Source organism: Eutrigla gurnardus, assembly GCF_963514095.1.
Source record: "Eutrigla gurnardus genome assembly, chromosome: 10".
NCBI classification, from domain to species: Eukaryota; Metazoa; Chordata; class Actinopteri; order Perciformes; family Triglidae; genus Eutrigla; species Eutrigla gurnardus.
In genome coordinates this window covers 12,313,226-12,333,036 of record NC_139924.1, presented here as the reverse complement: position 1 = coordinate 12,333,036, position 19,811 = coordinate 12,313,226, and the positions used below count along the sequence as shown (strand labels likewise).

General features: G+C 39.1%; 1 protein-coding gene across 2 annotated transcripts in view; it reads right to left on the bottom strand.

Annotated features, from left to right (window-relative positions):
* Nucleotides 1-19,474, bottom strand: part of bcas3 (BCAS3 microtubule associated cell migration factor) — a 323,492-nt gene extending 304,018 nt beyond the window's left edge. Inside the window, exons 1-7 of one of the 2 annotated variants that reach the window (XM_084020265.1) lie at nucleotides 19,386-19,474; nucleotides 17,496-17,593; nucleotides 16,760-16,814; nucleotides 15,789-15,864; nucleotides 15,488-15,594; nucleotides 6,847-6,928; nucleotides 1,416-1,488 (exon numbers count right to left, since the gene is read on the bottom strand). In XM_084020265.1, the coding sequence (XP_083876391.1) occupies nucleotides 1,416-1,488; nucleotides 6,847-6,928; nucleotides 15,488-15,594; nucleotides 15,789-15,864; nucleotides 16,760-16,814; nucleotides 17,496-17,566 (464 nt within the window). In that variant the 5' untranslated portion in view covers nucleotides 17,567-17,593; nucleotides 19,386-19,474. The remainder of the gene's footprint in view (nucleotides 1-1,415; nucleotides 1,489-6,846; nucleotides 6,929-15,487; nucleotides 15,595-15,788; nucleotides 15,865-16,759; nucleotides 16,815-17,495; nucleotides 17,594-19,385) is intronic. The other variant, XM_084020266.1, reaches the window with a different exon arrangement.
* Between the last annotated feature and the right edge of the window lie 337 nt (nucleotides 19,475-19,811).

Here is a 19,811-nt window from a genome sequence, read left to right as displayed (position 1 = left end):
TCAGCATATTTAATAAAGATTGGGTGAATGTTTCAATGCACTTCTTGTAAGTCACTTTGGATAAAAGCATCAGCTAAGTAAAAGTCATAATAAAGACCTTAGTGTGTCATATTCAGTATGCTGTTCAATGTGTCAAATAAATATAAGTATTGGGTCAGACTCAATATGGGCATTCATTAAAAAACAAAGTTGACAGAAGTGACTATATTTCGACTGCAGCGGTGTGGCGGGTGGATCTGATGAACACAAGTGGCAGAGAAGCAACTATACTGGATTTGGTTCCATCTGTCTTCTGGTGTGAAGCTGTTAACAAAGTTATCTTAATAATTCTAGGTCAACTTTACAGCTAAGTGTTGAAGTCATCTTGGTAGCCAACTGCATTGGTAGTGTGGTAGCAACTTTAGCAAGGCCACAGTAGCAACGCTGTGGTTGCAACCTGTCAATCACAAGGTAGCCCCGCCCAAAAGCATGTATGGTCTATTTTACTCTAAATGGACCATCATTTACTAAATGAACATCATGCTGTATTGAAGAAGAATTGAAACTAGTGATTGAGACCATAACCTTATAATAACAATGTTTACTGAGATAATAAATGCTATCAGATTTTTTTTTTTTGCAACCAATAGGAGTTGCCCCCTGATGGCCAGTAGAAATAATGCAAATTTGACACTTAGGTTTACTTTTCAGAACCGGAGGTTGCTGCCTTGATAAAATGTTTAATTTTGGGAATTATTACATCAATTTTTTTTCCAATAAAATTTGACTTTTGGGCTTTGGACAGACAATTAGAGTGAAGGACCAAGCACCACATTGCTCCTTGCTGTTTGTGAGAGAGAAAAAGGGGGTTCAAACTATTCAGTACAGCCCTATTAATCACATATTGTTGTTGTTATTATTTCTATTACAAGCAATTGGAACATATGAGCTCACTGTCTTTCCTTGAGAAATCCACAGAGCTCTGTAGTCATTATGAGCTGACCATTAATAACTAGTCTTTGTTTTAAAGGCCATAATAAACACATACAGTATGATGCAATATGAGTCAGTCCAGTCATGAATGACGAAAACCAGTGCAATGAATCACTGAATTTACAATAACATGCTTCATAGGAAATGCAACCACAGTTGTAGTTTGGTCTTGATGTCAAAGGTTTGATTTGAAAAATCACCATTTTTTTTCTTTGTTTGTTTACATCAATTGCTACATGTATTTAGGGAATCTTGGTATTGTTAATGTGCATTGTACTCCATTTGGCCATAAAGAAGTATAGAAATGGCTTAAACTATCAGAGAATTCATCCGAATATCACAGCAGGTGTTGTAATGGTGTGCTCATCAGTGATTGCAACTACTGTAGTAGTGTACTGTTGGGAAGGTGGTGATTTCAGCTTCAATATGATGTGTGAACTCACCCAGAAGAGCCTGTGCTCTTGCACACGCCCAGGAGAGGCCTTTTGTCCGCAAAACCATCCGTCTTCAGTGGACCTGAAGAAGACGAGTCACAGAATGCGGGATGAGAAACAGAATGATCCGCACACAACAAAGGGAGACATTCTTTAAAGGACCATGTGAGGCCTCTAGTGCTGCCCACCCTCGTTTAACAGGCAGCCTATTACCATGACAGGAAACATGCAGATTACATTACTACTGTTGCCCTGTAATTTAATTATGGTCAGAAAACATTTTTGATGAAAGCTGTTTTTTTTCCTTCTTCTCCAAAATCAGGCCATATTTTTGCAAGATAGCGGGCCGCTATTCTCACCAGCCAAAAGGTGGAAAGACTTGCGTTGGACCATTTTCTAATCCTCCAGAAAAAAAATTACAGAAATGAAATGAGCTGAAAAAAGTAGAGTATGATTTCCTTTCTAGCTCCGTGTTTGTTTTGGGGTTTCAGTGTGGAATTACAGCATGGTAAGAACCCAGCATGCCTATTTAACAAAAAAAACACAAAGAGAAAACATGTTGCATTAAGTTGACTGATCCCATATTTTTCCCTGATTGTCTCATTCTTGAGAATCGGACGGAGGATCAGGAGGTTGAGGGGATGGGGGCACTTAGACTGAAGATGTTACCCTTTAGAGGACTGTAATTTGAGGCTTGACAGTAATCAGCCCGAGTTCCTGTGGTATGGCATGAGAGCGAATGTGCCTTCCCTACCAGCCTTTAACACTCCAAAAAGAATCCTTTCTCCTTTCATGTCATCAGACATCATTCCCAGTCGAGATATTGAGCCGGAACATAAATATAACTATAAGGGACTTAGTGAAATGGCACATTTACTCGAATAAACTCTCTGGGAAAAATGCAACATTTGATGAATGAGGGAGACTTTGATTTGATTACTTCTGTAATTGATGGTAATTGAAGCAAGTACGGCTGACTTCCATGTGGAAGTTTGCATGTTTCAGTGTAACAGAGGAAATGGCCGAATGTTGACATAGTACTAAAACATGGGCTCAAATATGACTTGCTGGTTGTCAAACTTCATAGCATGACTGTGATGGTGTGGGAGCATCCCAACACACAAACTGACCTCCACTGACAAAGAGCTCAAAGGTTTACAGTACATATTATCATATATATATATTCACTCATTCCTCAATGCTCATTTGTTATCAAAGGAACAGTGTTTCCTCATTTTCCAACACAACGGAAGATAACAGGTTGTAAACTCCAGAGAGGATGTGGTTAAGTGCATTAACTCCCATCGGAAAAGCAGGACTCTCTATTCTAGGAAAAGAGAACCTTGCCTTATTATAATCAACACCTATTTTCGGGTCTTTCTAAGTCCGCCCACCCACGGCCTCGCATCCAGACAATTGGCCTTTTAATGGCTCACCACAGTGCAACACTGTTTGCGCCCTAGCAGATTGCAATCGGTGTCCTTCCCTCCAGTAGTACATTTCATATTTATTTTCTGCTGAGAGAATTGCTCCACTCATGTGTTGGGGCTATCTGCTGCTTCTTATTACTGTGGTTTGCTTTCATCCACTTCCAGCGTTCTTCAAATGCTGCCATTGTGTGTTGTTGAAATCTGCAAAAAGACCGGAACACGGATGGAGAACAAAAAAGGCGTTTTTCTCACCAAAAAAATGGCACAAACAAGAAAGGCTATATAGCAGCTTTCACAGCACTGATTGACACCTGCAGAGATAGAATAAACTCGCTGTCTGGAAAGGATCTAATCAGTGGGAACAGTGAACCATTTAATATGAACACTGGTCATCATTCTGCATTCAATTCCCCAGTGTGTGAAAGAGGGTGGAACATTTGTTTGTCATCAATGTGACTTTTTCACTATTTGTGACATTGTAAAAGATAGACAGAAACGGTATACCACTTTACAAACTTGGTGTGATTGTTTTTTGAAAAAATAAAATAAAAACCTTTTTTTCTACAAAACACAATGATTTGAGGAATTTACTAAAATTACAACAAAAAATAAGTGCAACTGATGTGAAACATTATTGGGACAATAAATACACAATACACATTGTCCTGTCATTTTCATTTTTGCCAGGGACACGAGACAATGATTAAGCTAGTCAAATAAATTCTAGCTCAAGGATAAAATTATTATTATTATAAAACTATTTCAACAATAGTCTTTTAGTAAGAGCGTTATGAAATGCCACAAAAAGCATGTACATTTCCACTGTTAAAAAATGACAAACTTTTATGAGATGAGAACAAAATTTTAATGATTTTCCAAATGAGTAATATTTGTCCTCTGACCTCCGAAATTAACAAATATATTTGTTTTTCATTCCAAGCTTCATTTGAGGTTTTCGAATGTAGCTTCAAATTCAAAATATTTTATGTCATCACTCAGTCAGTCTGTTAAAGGAGTCATCACCCGGAAATCGCAATTTCTCTTGTTAAAACATGCATATCTGTGTTTGACCTCAGTTGAAACTTGCCTGAAAGGCTGGAGTTTGAAAGTGGCGCCGTTTTTTCGCTTCTGCTCTTTTTCCGAACAGGAATAGCACACAAGGGTGTGCATTCCTAAAGCACGAGATTTTGATTCTGCGCCTTCGGTGACGTCACCGTGGCAGGTACTTGCATAAGCCCACCCCTCTTTCACCACCCAACCCCGCCCCGTCCGCTACCTGAAATCGCCGAAGCGCCGCCATTATGTTTTGGAGTCTGCATGCAGGCAAGCCCCCCCGGCTCTGTCCTTCCTGCGGCGAATCAACGCGCGCCTCATTACATATTATACAATGCACATCCGGACCAGTCAAAACCTCGCGCGTAATCTCGCGTGATAAAATCGCGGTACGAAAAAGGGTCAGAACAAGCTCAATGTTTGATTAAATTTTTTTTTTTTTTTTCTAATAAGTTTTACGAATTGATCCAAAGCGATCCAAGGGGGGCTGGATACGTATAAAACCAGGTGATGACTCCTTTAAGTGAACATCCTCTATAATAGCTCTGCTGCCATTCTAGCCCTTCCAGGAAACAGAATTTGCCTACATTATTGCAAGACAGTGTCATTGTCATTGCACATTGTTCAATCCACTTTCTTACTCTGTAAGATGACATGATTCAAGAGTTCATTCCAGATTCACTGAGGGTTCTGAGATCTGAGATAAAGAACATCAGGTGTCTTTTTTTGTTTAAGGGTTATTTTTGCATTAAATGTTTGTCAGTCTGACATAGCAAGCATAAATACTGAGGAAAAAAGGATAAGATTATATGATAAAATATACCAAAGTATACCTTCTTCTTCTTCTTCTTCTTCTTCTTCTTCTCATTTAACTCTCATTTTTTATCATTTCCATTAGTTCTTTTGTGAATTCAATCAAGCATGCTTTCATAAGAGCATGTTGGAAACACTCATTGAAGTCATGGGACCATGAAGCCGTCTTTGTGAGCAGAAGACGAGGATTGGAGAGAACCACTCGTCAGACGAGGACTGTCACGTTTCTCTGTATCCATGATTCGAGTTGGCTTTCAATTTTGAGGTTATGATTCATTTCAATGCCCACATACTTAACACATACTTTGTGTTTTGTAGACACAATGGATTTCAAGTGGAGATGGCACAACTGAGGCTCAAATTGCAAAATCAAAACCATTGAGTGTAGATTTCTTTAGTGAGGGGGGGGGGGGATTCATTGGTTGCTGCAGTCTCTAAATCTTCTGCATTCCAACCCTTCTGCCAATGACGCGTTCGTCATTAACGTAACACACAGGGAAGGCAAACTGTTGCCACATGGTGACTTCAGGGAAGTAGGAGGATTGTTTCTCAGTCATCTCCGACTCGCTCTTCTGTGACATGTTTCAAGTGGTATTGCCGTTTTCCCCCTTTCGGATGTGCACAACTAGACGGCAGAGGGCGAGATCCTCGAAATCGAAAGTCATTATGAACAATTTTTGATTTAGAAACAAATCTTTATACCCCTAACTCTGACACCAATACTCTAATTTTGTTATGTGTTGTCATTTTGTCATTTATGATGATCTGTAACGTTCCTTCAATTGTAATCCAATAATTTCCCCACATATCGCCATCCTTTCTTGTGAACTTCTGAGTTGATGACTTAAGTAGTAATGCTACATGTCTTCTGGCAGCATTGCATTATTGTTTATTGATAATATAATTGGTCTTTCTAAAGATGTTAAATTCTGCTGTTATATCAGCTACAAAACCACCAGACACAGTATGAGGAAAAAGAATTCTGGAAAACGACGAGGAATTCACAAATCTAAATGGGGAATGAGAATAACATCAACATGTATGTTTACCTGAAGAAAACATTAAAGATCTTCGAGAGAGAATATGAATGTAGAGGTGTTAGAGAGAGATAGTATTAACAGAACAGTGAAGGCACATTGAGAGGTTTCCAGCAGAGCTTAGGCAGCAAGTAAGTCCTGACTTCAGAGGCCCGCCACCACTGACAGAGCAGGCCAACTGTAATCGTAGAGTGACTTTAACATTAGGATGAGGCAGCATGGAGCACTCTTTAATTTTAATGATATAGCACCACTTAAAATGCCAAAATGACCAAAATTGCATTAGGATGTGCCATAGAAAATGGAATTTCAAGTGTCGACCTTGAATGTCGAAATCAAGTTAACCAAAGTCTGCCGTCTTGGCCAAGACTCCCTCGGAAAAGAGATTTTAAATCTCGATGAGACTACCCTGGATAAATATAGGTTCAATTAATAATCAAAGAATTAAATAAAGAAGTACTTGTCTTTTTTTCCAAGACAGACTTTTTGACACGTATCCTGAAAAGACACTTCAGAAAACATACAAAGGAAATGTGTTTAAAAGTACTCACAGGTACTTCTGCCATATCCCTTCTGCATTACAGGATTAGAAAGATAAATCTGCTGTTCAAAAATAAAGCTACGGGAGCATTTGTGGGAGGCAGTTCATGTGGTGAGAACAGCTGAGCTTCTGCCGAGTTCAAGATAGTTCTTGTTATGCTGTTTGGAGCAGCATCGTTGCAAAACAGATGCTGTAATGTGGCCTTTTGGTTTTCGTACAGAATAAACAAAACAGCTATAACGCATTGATTAGCGAGTTTTAGAGGTGCTGGTAGGCTGATGCCGTGACATCATCCATTCAATCACAAGGTAGCCCCGCCCTGAAGCATCCCCTGTTTCATGTTCTTTATGCTGTATTGAAGAAAAGAAGACTTGAAACTTGAGATTGAGACCATAAACTCATGTTTACAATGTTTACTTAGCTAATAAATGAAGAGAGAAAACGGGTGGCCCCCCTGGTGGCCAGCAGAGATAATGCAAGTTTAAGGTCAGGTACTTCAGTTTTGGCTGCACTTTTCAGAATCAGAGCCTGTATTTAGACATGGTTAAGGTAAAGAAAATACTCACTGATATGAGGAGCTGGAAGAATGCGAGCAGCTCGCACAGGACCATGGCGAACTGAGAACAGCTCTTGGGCTTCCCCTCCCAACTGAAAGAGATGATCACAATTAAATGTAGAAGTTTACAAGACTGAAACGTCAGAGAAAGAGACATCCTGCACTCAGCGATTAATAACGACAGTTTAGGTTAAGCTTAAAGCAAATATTCAGGCATTATGCATTCTAGAGATTTTATACCTTCCTGTGGTCACATGACCTATTGCATTCACTTTTTATTGCCTGCTCCATTTCCTGTCTCTGGCACTCTGATGTAAAGTCTGAGACTTGACAAATATGCCTTTTTTCTGCACTCAGCAAAATAAAGGGGGAAATAACCATGACCGATATAAGCGTATTGCGATTTCTCCAGAACAACAAAAAGACAGCGACTGTAAGACTGTAAGGATCTATTCCCACCATGAGAAGCTGTATTTTTTCATAGAAGACAAAAGACAGAGGGACCGAGAAGGGCGGACCGGCGGTTGAAGTTCCAGCCAAAACACAAAGTAAAATCCACTGAGCCCAGAATAAAAGCTTCAGTGGCATCGCAATGCAAATGAGCTGCCTACACTCGCTGTGACAGAGCCCACATGGAAAGGCTGGGGAATAGTTAATGCCAAGTGTCCCAATCTGACTGGAAGCATGAGAAACACTCTCACCAGTGTTTCAACAACAACATTTAAACACAATCTCCCTGTGAGGTGAACTTCTGGGAGGTCTAACTGATCAGAAGGTTGAAAGAACTTTATTTTTCAAATAAATGTTTAAAGGTTCTCTCAGAGCATTAATAAAGCATAAAAAAATGATTTGCTATGAGATGGTCGCAGAAGTCTAGCATCCGTCATCCGGTTCCCCCTCAGGTCAACACTGTGAGCTCTGTTGCTGTCGTTTACTCTATTAGCACTGTTAGCACCTTTAGCTGCTAGCTGCCGGTTTAGCTGTGTGGAGCTAATCCCCCTGCTCAGAATGTCAAATTTATACCTATAAATAAAACCAGTAACAGATAGAAATGAAGGCTTCTGCATTCCCCCCAGAATTAACGTATAATTGCACACACAGTTAACTGAATAGATACACTATGAAATTCAGATGATGAACATTTTAGAGAAGTCCTGCTTGGTGTTGAGTTTATGGTGTTCATATTTATTTTTTAAAAATCTGGCTGCGTGTAGGACAGGATTTTGGAAGAAATCTAAAATGCATCATTGTCTGATTTTGTCTTAACACAAAGCAGCAGTACAATAACTTTGGCTTTATAAATCACAGTGTACAATTGCTAAATTCATTATTTTGTTTATAAAATATCGAATCCAAGAATAAATAAAGGATTAAGACAAACATACAATAGTATTGAAGCAGGATCCCCAGACCTAGAAGCCAATCATTTAGGGGTAAAAACAAAATACCTTAGCAGCAGCTTTTTGTTCAAGTCTTTGATTGTTACAGTGTTTTTATTTATTTAGTTATTTTGCTGAAACGTATGTTCATCAACTCACTTCACCGATCAAACAAGTTGTTTCTGGAACATTTTCACAGACTTGCAATGACATTTGGGAAACACTAAAGGTTACCCTATTAGAGAGGATTTTAAAGTTTACTGCATGCCTGCTCTTTATTACAGAGGAAATGCAACCACAGTGTAAAGCATTTAAATGGATGTGTGGTTGTGTCCAAGTCCGGTTTAAGGCTTTATGTGTTCATATGCGATGACAGTATATTAGGTCAATGGCCTGTGAGGCTCTTGGCAGTGTCTCGCGTGCGTAATTGTACATCGTCCTGAGCGCAGAATGCCCCACTTTTGTTATTCTTTTATGCGTTAAATTACAGTGAAACCTGCATTATCACTTTGCTAGTGCTTTAATCTGGTTGTTTGAAGTCTTTAAACCCATCTGAGGGGATGATCGCTCTTTTGTGCAATTAGTAGCCTTTTCAAAGTGGCGGATTTGGAGCTGTGTTTTTATTCAGAGTGCTTGAGGCCCAGCGGTGGTAGATTAACACTGGAGATGCAAGCAGGTTATACGAGCACTGATAGCAGGAATAAAAGGAGGTTGGCAGCAGGGTAGGATTCCTGTACAGGCAAATGGACCTGCAAGAGGGAATAATGGAATTTGCTGGATTAAAAATGAGAGAAGGGGAGGGCCGGAGGTTAATGCACCGGGTTATTGTGCATTACCCCGCCGCTCATCCTCGCCTTACATGGCTCTGTGTGACATCCGCTGCCATCAACAACATTCCCACCATTACATTAGTGGCCCCGGCGTATGCAATATGCCAAATTGCTTTTTCAAAGTTGTTTTCCCTGCACACACATTTATTCATTATATTCATTTCATTCGTGGCCTGGATGTTTTTGCGGAGTCACAGTGTCTGCTCTTCCGTTTTAATCTCTCAAATGCAATACCATAAGCTGTGAACGGATATCTGGGGCATATTCACAAGTGAGTCCACTTACTAACGCAATGCTGGACATATTGGATGGTTGGAGGGAGCAGGTGCTTCAGGGATGGGGCAGTAACAGGTGCATGTGCATGGGTTTCCGGGACATGCAGCAGTAAAGTGATGCAAGAGCAGACAAGCCGAGACTGATGCAGCACTACTTATGATGTTGAGCAAGCTAAAACAAACTAAAATATATAGATATATTTTATATACGAGGGACCTAAATATACACAGTCTTGTCACATAATTTACTGGTTGTTGTTCATCAATTGCATGTTCAAGGACCAACTTGTGTCTTTTTTATGGGGGCAGGTGATCTTTAGGGGGAGATGGCACGTCAACAGTATAGGCCACATAGAAGTAGTGTACATCATTTGAAAGCTGGGAACCTTAAGATTGATTTGAGATACAGCTCAGCGGTGTGAGTCAAGTTTTTATTGTTTTTTAAAAATAAAATTCATTAATCAATTCATTAAAATAAAATGTGTTTAAGGTGTGTTTAGGGCCTAAGAAGACTATGAGAGAATTATGTATCGGCCATTCCCAAGCTCACTTATGAGACATGAGTGAGCTGTTTTAGTATTTGTGAGTTAATATCATTTGTTACATGGATTTGATGCAAAATGTCATTTTTCACCAGTTCAGAATGAGGGGGAAAATTACAAAAAACCCTCCAAAATACCACACTGAGAACTTTAGAAAGACCATAGAAAACTTCAGGCTGTGATTTTGGCAACTAACATATTTTGACATCTGGAGATTTTTGCAAGAATAACATGTATATTTTGCAGCGATTGGATGACAAGCACTGCTTTTTTGGAAAGTGTATAGAGTCCCCTTATTGTCAGTAATATACAGAAATCCTCTGAATGCCTTCAATCTCTTGGTTGTGGTTGTAAAGTTTCATGAAGCTGTGATTATCCTGGAGGTCACAGCAGGTCATTTTATACAGTGAGGTCTGGTTTCACTACATGAAATGACTACTTGAGGGACTAACATTATCACACATGGATACAATTGGACTCATTGGATCCACAAAAAGTCACACTGCTTCATTTGGAACTATTTAAATATACCATTTTAAGAATAAGTGAAAAAAAAACTGCATACAACACTGTTTGCACAACTAAAAGGTCCTGTGGATGAGAGCAAGATCCATGAAGTTTGAGGCAGATATGAATTACTTTTAACGATACTTGCAATTGTGTCATCTTTACTGTCAAGCTGTTATTCTCACATATTCTGTAGATATCCACACCGCATGTAACTATCAGCTGATGCAAAGCAGCATATAATAGAAATAATTATTTAGGAAAGATACTAAGTTGGGTGTCAGCACTGTAGGGAAGCAGTAGCACCAACTAGTGAAAAATGCAACACATCTACAACAACTTACTAGAATTAAAAGACGTGGCGCTACAGTCATCATTTTTCCATAGGTTACCAAATGAAAACATTATGATTTCACACTGAAAGATGTCCTGTGCGCCTACATTGCAGTTTAATAGCAAACACTATTAAATACTGGTGGAATACCAGAATCTGCGTGTGCTCCTCAGAAATAAGGAACAGCTTCTTATTAAAACCATAAATGTCTATTTATGTTCTACAATCCCGGAGGCAGATAAAAAAAAAAGGTACAGATTTATCGGCTGATAAAAGCCTGAATTAAACACAGATTACGTCCCGTCTTCAAACTACAATGTCAATTTTAAAACATTTAAATAGGTTTTGTTAACTTTGTTTGGGAGAGGACCGAAAATCCTACAAATGCATTGCTAGCATGAAACACTTGGTGTCTGCACGACGGAAACTTCCCATCATGTTAACATCTCAGCAGGTCCAGGACACTGTTTTTGTAATACAGCTCCAGGTCTTCAGCACATCCACTGACACTTGCCGCAGACACTTTCCTTCCAAGCAGGTAATTTCATCTCAACACATACCAGACAGACAATTAGTCTCCCCCTTATGAGGCTGCAGTGGATTACGCCTCTCCAGTGTGAGGCGGCAGTAATCTACATCTCCTAAACAGCTCTGTCAGCATCCACGCATGCAGTCAGGAGTCCCCATCTCACGAGTGTGTGAAAGTGTGCGTGTACACGTGTACGTTCGGAGTCTGCCATTACAGAGGGTGTTGGCTTAGCAACTGTCACAAACACTTCACAACCACTCAAGAGCCAGAGACCAAGGCACCTTCAGTGCTTACTTAAAACCCTGCGAAAAAACACAACCCAGAAACATCCTGTAAACTTTGAAAACCGAAAGAAAAACAATGGAGGAAGGACAGCGTGTGATAACAAGCTGGGCCAGCGCGGTAGGAATCTGAACTGGTGTTCAAATTAAACCGAAAGGCAGAGGAGCCTCACTAAGCTTATATTTTTTTTTACTGGGTGTGTATAGTTTGACTGAAACAGCTGTAATCCTCTGCTACACCATAATAACGGCGACAGAAAAATCTGCTCGCAGCGCAGAGGTTGCCACATCACAGTGGCCAATGCGTGTGTTCACGAGTAAAGTAAGATTGTGTCCTCTTGCCCAAGGCCTGTGGATGTTTATAAAGAGGCTGATTAAGGACTTTGGTGTGTTTAGATCTCACAGGATGTATGTGAAGTTTGCGTGTTTCAGTGACAGCCTGTACATGGAAGGCGATACTCGCTGAGCGAAGCCTTCGCAGCATTGCGGGTAATTTGTTAAATCACAGAGCGGACAATCTTCTAATGATTTTCCAAGACTTGACTTTAACAGGGTTCCCACTCGTTATTGAGAGATCCTTTTCCAGGACTTTTCCAGGACATTTTCACTGATAATCTGCTATGACAGACAGGAATCGCGCAATAACTATGTTCCTCTTTGTGAGAAGTAAAAAAGGCATGCAACTTATATATGAAATCACCTCTTACGTGCTTAGGAATGATGCAAACTGACTGTGGGATAATGCAAACAAACCAGCAGATGTACAGCACTTCACTTTATTGTGAAGCTGCTGCTGCAGCAAAAGTTAAACATTTCATTACATGGTCCATTTTACCTTAAGTGATTTGGGCTCCATTCAAATTTGTGTGTTTCGGCTTCCCAGTCATTATTATCCAACTCTCTCAACAATGCCCAACACACATTTAAATATTGCTCCTAGCCAAACCAACCAAAGTGATGTCATCCAACATGCATGGGATACCATGTGACCTGATATGGGGGGAAATCTGAAAATCTGGCCCATTCTGCTACAGTATGTATGCCATTTGGAATTGTGTTTTTATTTCCTAAGAAGAATCATTATATTATCAAAAAGATCTTCATATTGTTGCCATATGTCACATTATATCAGGAGTGTGCTGCACCAACATGCTCAGGGACAGCTTCATCCCAAACGCCATAAGACTGTTGAACTCTGAAGCCCATCACTGTCAATTTAAATACTATTAATTGTATACTACTACTTAATGTTAGCTGTTTACATCTGTTTATATTTACAGTATACATATATCTGTTTTATCCTACTCTATATTATAGTTCATTCATTGAATCACGGATGCACATCAGTCCATCTCTGAGTTATATTTTAGAATATTTTAAATATGTTGCATTATATTCTGATATTTTAATTCCTGCACCATTTTAGGCCTTAGACTTATGTCTTAGATTCTCATTCTTTAGGCCTGTGATTTTTCCTTCTACATATTTTTGTAGATTGGACATTAATATACAATACATGTGTGTAAATGTACATGCACATTAATTCTGTGTTTGTCCCCCCTCTTTTGTTTTCTCCACAACCTTTACCCAGAAACAAGTAGCGAATTTCAACAGGATCTTGGGACTTGTTCTGGTGTGTTACAGCCCCGTGTAGAAGTAAGTGCTACTGTTTCAACCGAATACTGCCAGTAACGTGGTCAACACTACCACCTAGCGGTCAACGGCTGCACTGCAACGCAGTATAGAATTTACACGGTAGGAAGCCCCAAACCAATTTAAATTGAGACACCGATCACATGTGATTAAATACATATGAAAGAAAATATTATTAGATGGCCTGCTAGGATTACCCTGACCAAAATAATAGTTTCGCAATAGTATCCAAATAATAATCAAAATATCCTTAAAACTCTTAAAAATGACACCAAAACATATTGGAATCACTTCTACTTACATTTTGCAAACAAACATTGATTTTTATTGGATAACAAAGAGAACACTTCTTTTTGTATCTAACATCAGTTTAGTGAAAAACATCAAATAAGGTAATCAAAAGGTCTTCTTTTAAATAAACGGTAAATACTTTTAAAAAATGTGCATGTTAGTGTTTTTAATTACATTAACGCTAAACTTTTTTAAATCAGGTCTGAATTTTCACTTGTCTACCATGATAGCAAGAGAGGCAGATTTTTTATTTCACTAAGGCATTATCACGGTAATGAAAATTCATCTTGATTAACTGTGAGTGATTTTATCCCGATCAGCTAAAAAATCTTATATGGTGCCATCCCTAGTTCCAAGGACTCCCTATCAGCATAAAATTGTTTTGCTTTAACATTGTATTTTCATATGTTTCACTGTTCTGAATCAAGATGACTATTATTTACATTTTATTTGCAACCGTTTACATTTTACATTTTATTTGTTACTGTTGTATTGTATTAATTATCAGCATGCCATTGTTACACACTTGAATTGCGGTTATTTGTATAAAGATGTGATAATAAAATGTGTTTGATTGATTAATGACAAATTGAAGTCAGCTCCCTGAGTAACAACATTATTCATTAGCACTCTCTAATAGCCAGTGTCAGAAACACTGCTAAAAGCTCTTCCAAATACACAAATACATTACTAACTATTAATATCTCTCTGCAAAATGTATTGAAGTTTAAACTATGTTTAATTGAGGACATCTCAAGGAACTATTCTGACTTCAGCGAATAAATTATTTAGTACATGTAAACTGGTGACATGGTTAACAGAGGAGACATTTAGTATGACATTAACTAAAATGGAATGGGTGTGTATATCAATCTGAAACCTTTATTAAAAACCCATATAATCAATGTCAGGAAGTCTAACTCTTCTTTGGCACATCCTCTTGATATGTGTTTTTATGCAGTAGGGTTGGTCCGACTGATAAACTTTACTACACAGAAAAACAATAGCTACATATTTTTTGCCACTTGGTTGGGGGAGGACATGTCCTGACAGGTCCTGGGACAGAGTTTGACCTTTGTTTACATGTGAACAGAGGCCTGTGCTACGAAGCCACGAAACACACCCATGATATCTTTTGGTTTTCTGGCAACTGTGATCCCAGTCCTACGTCTCTGGTTACCAACACAGGAAATCAACTCTGGGTCTCTCAGTCTAGCTATGAGCACAATAACATTAAAGAGGCAGAGTTTGCAGCATATGACCAATCAGAAACATGGACAGGTCTATTGGCAGTTGATTTTTTGATACTCGAGTGAATTATTGGAAAAAAAAGTACGAATTAATCCTAGCAGCCACCACTGTAATCTAATTCTAAAAAAAGTATTATATTAAGAGGCCAAATATTAGTTAATATTAGGTATTATTCGTTTTTTTTTTTTTATTATTTGCTACCAAATCCGTTTTACACTACTGGAGCTGCAGCTGAAAGAATACACGGCGTAAGAAAACATCGAAGCAGCACATTAATGCAATATAATACACACATGTGGCTAATTATAGTCAGACCCATCATGCTCTAGATGGGACAGCGCTATAATACACCTATTGATTTGCACATTTACGCAGTCATCCATATTTCGCCAGCTGTAATTTCTGCATTTGGCAGTTTAAACTGTATTTATTTTAGTCTGGATTATAACTTTGCCGTCTTCGTATTTGTGTAATGTTACAAACCACATACAAGCCACCATCGTGGGACGTGAAGTTCCCTTGCTAAACCCAAATCCTGCTGCGTAACGCAGGGCTCGGGATAAACCTGTCTGCTATTGTAATCTAAACAGCAAAAGAGTTTCCATAACAACACATTTGCTGTTTTTTGGTGCAGGAATTCTGAAGAGTTCATCAACCCTTTAGTACTGTACAAAAGATTTGTGGAAAATCTGAATTCATCATCGTAATGAAAACTTCTGGCAGAAAAGCTTCAGGTAGAAAGGTGGCAGGTTTACAGGCCCACTGGGTGTGTGACTTACAGATACATTCCAGATCTGCATCCCGTCAGTGTAGCCAATAATGAGGCAAAGAGGAGGGTCAGTAGTACCACTGTGCATCTCCATGAACTCTGGATTGCGGGCCGTGTCTGTGCAAACAGAAAATGAAAGAGATCAAGTTTTATTAGAGATTTGATCATCCAATACTATGACAAACAAACTCAAGTTTTGATTGAGCTGAACTGCAAACTTACATCAGACTTACATCAAGAATTATAAGTTATTTTTAAGTTATAACACTCAAACAAACCAAACGTAGGTTGTCTAACAGCTACACACTTACCATTGATGTCAGCTTTCTCAAATCGAACCCAAATAATTTTCTCTTTTTCATCAGTGGGTGGAGCACCAGTGTATGCCTGCAGTTTAAAAGACAGAACAGAGGTTAGACAAAATACACATGACAGCATCCAGCATACCTATTACAACTATATCATCCAAATGTCACTAACCGCATTGAGTTTACCAGACTAAAGTAGGTTTGTTTGTAGAGGATTAAGATTCAAGAACAGCTGGTAGACAACTTGATACTGGCTGGAGGATCAGGTAAGTAGCAGTTCCCATATTGGTTTCTAATCAATGCTCTGATTGATCATTCAGTACTCAATTCCCTTGTCTTTTTTGTGTTCAAAACTTAACTTTAAAAGGTGTTATAGCAATATGAAGCAGGAAATCTTTCAGCACCATGGCTGACAACTGCATTACTATACATCAAAACATGATTTTGTTAAGCCTTGAGACTATTGCTGTGTCCCAATCCCATACTTCATACTGATAGTATTTGGTATTTACTATATATTAATCAGTGTAGTGCAGTTAGTGTAACAGAAATCAATGTAATTTACAGTTTTATGCCAAGACAAAATTATTTGAATCAAGCATTTTTCAGCATGCGATCTGAATTTGTTAGTCACATTGTCTGTTGCTGTTTGTAAACACAGCATTACAAATTCACTCTCCGTCACCACGAGCGAGGTGAGGCGTGACAAAGAACGGCCTGCCCAGCCTGCTTATTGTCTCTGCACATACAGACTCCGTGTGATGATTGACAGGGATTCTTTTTGTATCAGTCTATACATTGTTTTTTTGGAAATGGTTGCATAGTATACCTTTAAGTAAATGTATACTTGATTGTGTCAGTGTTCCAATATGACCATAACAATGTGTTCATTTCATTCAAACAGTAGTGGGGAATTTAGGATCCAACTCGTAACAGTTTATTGTATTGGAGAAGATATGGCAGAGCAAAGTTACCTGGGGGACGACGTCCTGCAGGAAGGTCACCACACTTTCCATGTACGACTGCTCCCTGTGAAGGCAAAAAGCTCATGTCATCCCTCGCTCTAATACATACTAGAGCCCGACCGATCAAGGAATTTGAAGACTGATACCGATACAAATGTTTGTTGATTTAAAAATCCGATATTCCGATATATCGGCCGATATTTTTTTATTTATTTCAGAAACGCGTAACAAAACAGATTTCCCTAACATTAGTGATTTGTATTTATTTATGAGTCTTCACTAAAATAATATGATAATGCAGTTTCAAAATAAACTTGTTTATTTTATTGTCACAACGGAACAGAGGAACATGAAAATATATTAAAGTTCTGATAAATAAAATGTCTTAAAATACAAACTTAAGATATAACAGTCCTTTGAACAAAAACACAATAACAACAACAACCAAACACAAAGTTACCAGTATTAAAACACTTGGTAAGCTTCATAAATATAACTTCGAACAAGACTGGAGACAAATTCTGTTAAGTTCTATAAGGGTGTTTCATCCGTTTTTATTTTATTTTTAAAATATTCATTTATCGGCCATTATAAATGCCGATATCGATAGTTTGGGAAATGCCTAATATCGGCCGATAATATCGGCCCGCCGATATATCGGTCGGGCTCTAATACATACATATACATACACATACAGCATCATTTCTAATACAATTATAAAAACAAATTGCTGATGTGTTCTTACGTAGCAGCTTGTGCTCGCACCAGAACCCCTCCAGCACAGCGACTAGGTCTGCGTGGAGAGTCCGACGCCATTTTCTCTCCTGTTGTTTTCCTTCTACCCTGAAAAAGTACAAAGAGACATTTTTACAATGAGAGCGGCAGTTACCATGTAGACAACAGGCAGCAGCTACTTGGCTTGGCTCTTTACAGCTATGATTTAGCCACACAGTTTAAGACATTTTAACATTATTTGTTGAGTCTAAAGAAATTCCAACACAATGCAACATATTGATGATACCCAGCATAAATTCAACATCATTATCATACTGTTGATGAATAAAATTCAACATGTGCAGCTGGAGTGAAAGTAACATGTTGTTTTGTTCAGTGTTGTCAAACTATACTTTCTGTATAAACTCCTTGAGAGTAAAAAAGCAGTTAAAGAGACAAACACATCACATTCGTTCCAGAGGACTGGGAGTAGCAAATGTTGTGGTGACCTTTGGGCCTGTGCATTAAGTGAAGTTGCCACACGAGTCTCAAACAACAACAAACTGAGTATTAGTGGATTCTTTAAAAGTAGAAGGAGGTAGAGATTTAAGGGACCTTTCAACTTTTAGCAGTTTTCTTTCTCAAGACCAGATGTGGTCTGTCAGACCTAACCAAATGTACAAAGTAACACAATTCCTTATTTTGACAGGACAATGGTGACGTGAAATATTCATATCGTCCCTTGCCTAGTTTGGAATCAGTGGTTTGCTTTGTATAATATGTTGCCCACACCTTGATATCAGTGAGGGTCGAAGATAAACACCTCTAAATGTAACTGCAGCAGCATCAAGAATGATCTTACAGTAATTTCAACACCTCATCCACATCAAGTTAGGATGTATTGGTGTATTAGATTGGTGTATTCGTCGGTAAGTGTGTCCAAAAGTGTAAATTACTCCCATGAGTGTCTGTCAGGCAGACACAACATCTAGGAGACAACTGTTCATGCAAACATTCAGCAACCCCTACACAAGTAACACCCAACTCCACTCTAAACCTCATTCTTAAGAGAGACAAGATGTTGTGTTGTGAGCCTTGATGTACCAACCTTCCCATCATCATTAGCTTAGAGTAGCAACCCAAAGAGTAGTTATGAAGTGACTGAAATTAGCCTCCTACATGGTGTGTCTGAGGTCACCCTGAGGTCCAGTGTCAGGAGCTCAGACATCCAGGGAAGCTTGTAGTAAAACGGCTGCTCCTTAGCATTACAAGGAGGCAACTGAGGTGTTCCAGCATTTGATTAAGGTGCCTCCATGTCATGTCTATTGCTGTAAGTCAGGTATGTCAAATGGTTAGATGGAGACCTTATTATTAGTTATTGACCTGCCGAAATCAACCAATGCTGCTGTTATGATTTCTCACTGAGGTCTTGATGCATAAAAAACACCTGGCAAAGAAACATTCAATGTATGTAGTGAATAACTACGCATATCGGGGCTCACAGGTCCACTAAGGGAACCGAAGACGTTACTTTCACACTGGTCAACGCTTATGCAACTATGTCAACAACAGGAGCAGGCTTCATGCAGTTAACAGTGTTGCTAAGTGATGAGCTTCTCTGGCAAACCTCACTGGGAAGCCTGGCTGTCTGACCATCTATCAAACTAGCTTGAACCACTCGCAATGATACGGGCAACGCTGGTTCCAACTGCCAAGTCGACACAACACAGCTATTGGCTAACGCTAAAGTTACACTGATAGATAAGGACCCCGCAGCTAGCAACTCAGCTAGCATTAGCATAGACCTTAGCTGATACAACAACAGTGGTGTGACAAAACGCCACAATTGAAGCGTTGAAGCAGGAGATGCGTTCGTCATGTTTCAGTAAGACGTGGCTTTCAAGCGGCTGTAGTTACGAACCGAGGTGCAGAACGGTGACTGTGTCCTTGCTTGTGGACTTGTGTGGTGGTGGTGGTCTTGAAGAGCTCTTTACAATAACGTCAAAACACAAACAGACTAGATTTGCGGAACTGTGCCGTGTAACTAGCAGCCAATAAGAGCGCAGATACGTCTTCGTCAACCCAATCAGCCAAGAGTAAGGGCGGGGCTAGTTCTTGCGTCACATATTAGAAATATGGGAAGACGATTCAATAAAACACATCTGGATTGTGGAAAACAAGAAAGTCCAGCGGGCTGTCAATGTATCAATTTTACTGTCGAGGACGTTTCAACCCTTAAGGATTAAAGAGAGTAAGTACTTTCAAAATTGAGAGTCTATTCATCCATCCATCCATCCATTTTCTACCCGTTATCCTGTATTTAGGGTCACGGGGGGCTGGAACCGAT